The sequence below is a fragment of the Oncorhynchus mykiss genome, chromosome 10, assembly GCF_013265735.2.
Source record: "Oncorhynchus mykiss isolate Arlee chromosome 10, USDA_OmykA_1.1, whole genome shotgun sequence".
NCBI classification, from domain to species: domain Eukaryota; kingdom Metazoa; phylum Chordata; class Actinopteri; order Salmoniformes; family Salmonidae; genus Oncorhynchus; species Oncorhynchus mykiss.
In genome coordinates this window covers 62,307,787-62,311,480 of record NC_048574.1, presented here as the reverse complement: position 1 = coordinate 62,311,480, position 3,694 = coordinate 62,307,787, and the positions used below count along the sequence as shown (strand labels likewise).

The following is a 3,694-nucleotide window of genomic DNA, read 5'->3' as shown; positions in this document are numbered from 1 at the left end:
GGGTCGTTGACCTGTTGGAAGGTGAACCTTCGCCCCAATCTGAGGTCCTGAGCACTCTGGAGTAGGTTTTCATCAAGGATCTCTCTGTACTTTGCTCCAGTCATTTTTGCCTCGATCCTGACTAGTCTCCCAGTTCCTGCCGCTGAAAAACACCCCCAAAGCATGCTGCCACCACCATGCTTCACTGTACGGATGGTGCCAGGTTTCCTCCAGACGTGACACTTGGCATTCAGGCCAAAGAGTTCAATTTTAATTTCATCAGACCAGATAATCTTGTTTCTGGTCGGAGAGTCTTTAGGTGCCTTTTGGCAAACTCCAAGCGGGCTGTCATGTGCCTTTTACTGAAGAGTGGTTTCCGATGGCCATTCTACCATAAAGGCCTGATTGGTGGAGTGCTGCAGAGATGGTTGTCCTTCTGGAAGGTTCTCCCATCTCCACAAAGGAACTCTATAGCTCTGTCAGTGACCATCGCGTTTTTGGTCATATCCCAGACCAAGGCCCTTCTCCTCAGGTTGGCCAGGCAGCCAGCACCAGGAAGAGTCTTGGTGGTTTTAAACTTCTTCATTTATTAAGAAGTATGGAGGCCACTGTGTTCTTGGAGACCTTCAATGCTGCAGAAATGTTTTGGTACCCTTCCCCAGATCTGCACCTCGACATAATCCTGTCTTGAAGCTCTACAGACAAATCCTTCGACCTCATGGCTTGGTTTTGCTCTGACATGCTCTGTCAACTGTGTGACCTTATACAGACAAGTGTGTGCCTTGCCAAATCATGTCCAATCAATTTACTTTACCATAGGTGGACTCCAATCAAGTTGTAGAACTTGATGATTAATTGAAACATGATGCACCTGAGCTCAATTTCCCATAGCAAAGGGTCTGAATACTTATGTAAATAAGGTATTTCTGTTTTCGCATTATGGGGTATTGTTTGTAGATTGCTGAGGATTTTTTATTTATTTAATCCATTATAGAATAAGGCTGTAATGAAACAAAATGTGGAAAAAGTCAAGGGGTCTGAATACTTTCCAAAAGCAGTGTATATGCCTTATATAATCACACAATATCTGGACGCAATATTCTACTCAGGAATATTCAACAGTGAAATCTGTAACTCTCATATACCAAATGCACCTGTGGGTCTTTTCGGTTGACAACAATAAATTCATCTTCGTCTTTAATGCAGAGTTTGACATAAACTTCAGAATCTATCGAGTAGAACGGTTACTTTCTACGTTATAGAGTGGAATGTTTTTTCTGCTGGTGTATTCTGAGGTAACTCCTCTCGGAGAAACTTTTCCCGCAGTGCGTACAGGCAAACGACCTCTCTCCCGTGTGGACCTTCAGGTGCATCTTCAAATGGTGCTGGTGGGAGAACCTTTTCTCACACTGGGGGCAGCTGTAAGGTTTCTCCCCTGTGTGGACCCTCTGGTGCCTTTTCAGGCTGGAGGAGTGGGAGAAACTAGCCCGGCACAGGTGGCAGCCAAATGGTTTCTCCCCTGTGTGGACCCTCTGGTGCCTCTTCAGGTCACCAGTCTGGGCAAAGCGCATATGACACTGGGTACAGCTGAAAGGTTTTTCCCCTGTGTGGACCCTCTGGTGGATCTCCACCTTCTGGAGGCAGCTGAAGCCTTTGTTACAGAACATGCAGAGGAACCGTTTCTCTTTACTATTTTCTGATGTGGCTTCCTCTCCCTGAGCCTGGACTCTAGCCCTGTCGTTTAAGTTCAATTTCTGATCAAAAAGAACACGGCTGTGTGAATCGGAAGGCCCCATCGACATGGACACTAGGTCGCGATCCCTGAATGCTTGTAAAGTGGAGTGGGTCGCAACAAGTGAATTTGTCTCCAAGCTTTCCCTGTAATCTAAGAAATCTCTGCCCTGTGAGTGTCCGTCTCCAAGGTGACCATCTCCAATCCATGTGGGAGGAACGTCGCCCTCCACTTTCACAGTCAATTCATCTACGACCAGACCCTCCCCTTTCTTATCTAGGCCCCCTTCAGAGTATACACTACTACTGTACTGATTCCAGTGTCCTCTAGACAAATCAGTCTGTGTCTCTAAACCCAAGAGCATGTTGTCAGGGTCCATCTCTGTAGCGTAAGAACAAGACGGATCATCACTGCCATTGTCTAACGTGTCACGATCACCATCTCCACACGAATGATCCTTCCTCTGGCTCTGATGAAATACTGGTAAGTTCTCTGAGCCAGGAGCCGGAGGACAGCCCAGTGGCCCCAGCCTCTCTGGGTCTGACCTGTGGTCAGATCCTGTGTGTAAAAGGCTTTTTGTTACAGTTAAAGTCTCTTTGTCTGTCTCTGACTTGAGGACGGCGTTCGGCGTTCCACTGAACTCCGTGATGCTGCGTCTGGTCCTGGGCTGGGGCATGGGGCTGTTGGATTGGTCCCCCGTGGCTCCAGTCTGGATGTCTCTGCTGTGCCGTGGGTCCTCTTCTCCTTCAGTCCTCTCCTGCTTGACCAGAGACGATCCTCCAGGACCTGCAGCCTCTCCATCTGCAGACTGACACAAGAAGAGAGGAGGTTATTACCGGTGCATGAGTTGAATTGGATAATTATCTCAGGTGATGAGATAATGGGCATAATACCAACCCAGAGATGGTGCTAGTGGGGCACCTATTTAGGATAGATAAACGGGTGCATTATGAGGGTCTGATTAGGATGTGGTAAGCTGTAACACCTGTAACGTGTTAGTTGTTTTCAATTTTCCCTGTCACCTGCTCTGCCTGAAACTGCGAGGAGTAACAGCCTAACATACGTTGCTAGCTATCCTGACAAAGACCAAAGTCGGCGGGAGTACCGTTGAGGACAGTGCCAGTGGTGTCTTTACAAAAAGAGACCAACAAGCAGTTGTTACAACAACAAGAAAATAGCTTCAAGTGTTTTGTCCAAATACTGGTGGATTCTACTTATAAAAGAATGGACGACCTGACCAGAGGTCCAGGACCTGAAGAACAGTTTGCAGTTCTCCCAGGATCAGCTCGACGAGTTGAAACATGAGAAAGGCAAGATGACAGGAATCTGTAAGTCATTGAGAGAGGACATCAGTTCTGTTTGTAAATCCATGATAACAATGACAAATAAATCAGACTATTTCGAGAAATGCTTCTGGGGGAGGTGTTGCTGTATATATATTCAGAGCCATATCCCTGTAATGCTTAGAGAAGATATTATGTCAAGTGTTATTGAAGTGTTGTGGTTGCAGGTTCACTTGGCAAATCTAAAGCCTTTTCTTTTGGGGTGTTGCTATAGGCCGCCAAGTGCTAACAGTCAGTATCTAAATAATACATGTGAAATGCTTGATAGTGTATGTGATGTAAACAGAGAGGTCTACTTTCTTGAGGACCTGAATATTGACTGGTTTTCATCAAGCTGTCCACTCAAGAGGAAGCTTCTTACTGTAACCAGTGCCTGTAATCTGGTTCAGGTTATTAATCAACCTACCCGGGTGTTTACAAACACTACAGGAACAAGATGTGGGGCAGGTAGCCTAGTGGTTAGAGCGGTAGAATAGTAAACGAAAGGTTGCAAGATCGAATCCCTGAGCTGACAAGGTAAAAATCTGTCGTTCTGCACCTGAACAAGGCAGTTAACCCACTGTTCCTAGGCCCTCATTGAAAATAAGAATCTGTTCTTAACTGACTTGCCTAGTTAAATAAAAGGTCAAATAAAAAAATC

The 3,694-nt window shown here is 46.0% G+C and overlaps 1 protein-coding gene across 1 annotated transcript in view; it reads right to left on the bottom strand.

The window, feature by feature from the left end:
* Positions 1 to 912: 912 nt before the first annotated feature.
* LOC110534476 (zinc finger protein 418-like) overlaps positions 913 to 3,694 on the bottom strand; it is a 12,645-nt gene continuing 9,863 nt past the window's right edge. Inside the window, exon 2 of the mRNA XM_021619348.2 lies at positions 913 to 2,519. Coding sequence (XP_021475023.2) covers positions 1,236 to 2,387 — 1,152 coding nt within the window. The 5' untranslated portion in view covers positions 2,388 to 2,519 and the 3' untranslated portion in view covers positions 913 to 1,235. The remainder of the gene's footprint in view (positions 2,520 to 3,694) is intronic.